This window comes from Sesamum indicum, linkage group LG5 (assembly GCF_000512975.1).
Source record: "Sesamum indicum cultivar Zhongzhi No. 13 linkage group LG5, S_indicum_v1.0, whole genome shotgun sequence".
In the NCBI taxonomy this organism is placed as follows: domain Eukaryota; kingdom Viridiplantae; phylum Streptophyta; class Magnoliopsida; order Lamiales; family Pedaliaceae; genus Sesamum; species Sesamum indicum.
The window spans coordinates 13,402,473-13,403,975 of NC_026149.1; the positions used below are offsets into that span (position 1 = coordinate 13,402,473).

Consider the following 1,503-nt stretch of genomic DNA (forward strand, 5'->3'; position numbering starts at 1 on the left):
TCTTCTACTGCTGTTTTTCTTAAAGATAGATCTGCCATTGCTACAAGAAAACTAAAAAGATATCTGCTTGTAAGTAGGAGGCCACTCCTTATGTAATCACATATAAACATAAGGGGACAAACCCACCTACTTAGTTCAGTATCCCTAATATTCAACAGATTTGCCACACTGGCAAGAACTTGGGAAGATGACACCACATTAGATGGTAAACTCTCTTGCACCAATCCCACATGCTCCAGTATCTCTCTTATCCTAGCAGCTGGTGGACAAAAATCACAAGACCCAGAAAACAAACTCAGTGAGAATCACTACAAAACAATATCTCCAAGCAACAATAGGCCAAGACACCACAAAGTACAACCATGAAATTGAATCTCTATGTTAGAGAGTTCCAAGAGACGTAATGAAACCAATCTCTGAGTCATTATTTTCAAACTGAGGAATAAGCTGCCGATCCGATAATGAGAATAGCTCAAGAAAGATAATAGCACACAACTAGGAGAATGCACAAGTGCGTGAATATGCAAATTGAAAGTTAGACCTTGGGAGCGATACTCTGCAGCTTTTTGACGAAAGTCATTTGCCACGATGGTGGCAGCCTGGGTTTTGGCTTGGGACAGGGTGGCAATGTTGTGTAAGTGAGCAATGCTCTGAGGAGTGTACTCAAAATCAGGTACGTCTTTGCCAGCTGCATCAAATTGGGAAACAAGCCATGCTTTCACTTCTGCAATTCGATTAGCATCAAAGCAAGTACCACTGCTCTTTGATGCTTCAGATGATGTAACTGATAGAGGAGGAGAAGGAGGAGAAGGAGGATCAGATCCGCCCCCAATTTTGCTCATTTTTTGGCTCTTCCCTTGATTCTCACTTGACAAACTTCAGCCAAAACCTTCATGCAGAAAACAAAATAAGCGAAAGATGAGTAAATGAATCTAGAACATCAAAAGCCCAACAAGCATAACTTCAGCAACTTACAATTGACCTTTTGCAATCCAATTTCCAAATTAAACCAAGAAACTGTGTGGTAACATTGTCCTCTCAGAGCAAATAGTTTTTTGCTTTCAATTTTCGCTTTTCAACGGAAATGATTTACAGTGATAATCTTCTCTAAGGGCCAGATAAAAGACGATCAAAGTAAAATACAGAAACTAATGAATTGCATCAAAAACTGAACTGTCTTTCCGACCGATTGTGAAACTGAATTAGGAATATACATATAATCGAACAGAAAACCAAACCCGAACCGAAGTGAACGAGATGTAACCAATTATCAAAAGAGAGAGAGAGAGAGAGAGAGAGAGAGAGAGAGAGAGAAACCTAAGCTCAAATGCGTCTACCCAACGTAAGAAGACAAAGCAAGGGTAATTCAAAACTGCTACTTGTGCTCTAGAACTAACCACCACGAAAATCGGAGCGTTCTTCTGAAATTAGCTTGGAATTATGACATAGAAAACAGCATATAATCTTGGAAACTGAACCTCAATCCGCACGACATTACAATAA

The 1,503-nt window shown here is 39.7% G+C and overlaps 1 protein-coding gene across 1 annotated transcript in view; it reads right to left on the reverse strand.

The window, feature by feature from the left end:
• The window catches only part of LOC105162588 (AUGMIN subunit 1-like), a gene marked incomplete in the record, with an annotated part of 3,030 nt that extends 1,581 nt beyond the window's left edge, over positions 1 to 1,449 (reverse strand). The window contains 4 exon segments of the mRNA XM_011080657.2: positions 1 to 51; positions 127 to 259; positions 542 to 889; positions 1,318 to 1,449. Of these exon segments, the coding sequence (XP_011078959.1) occupies positions 1 to 51; positions 127 to 259; positions 542 to 842 (485 nt within the window).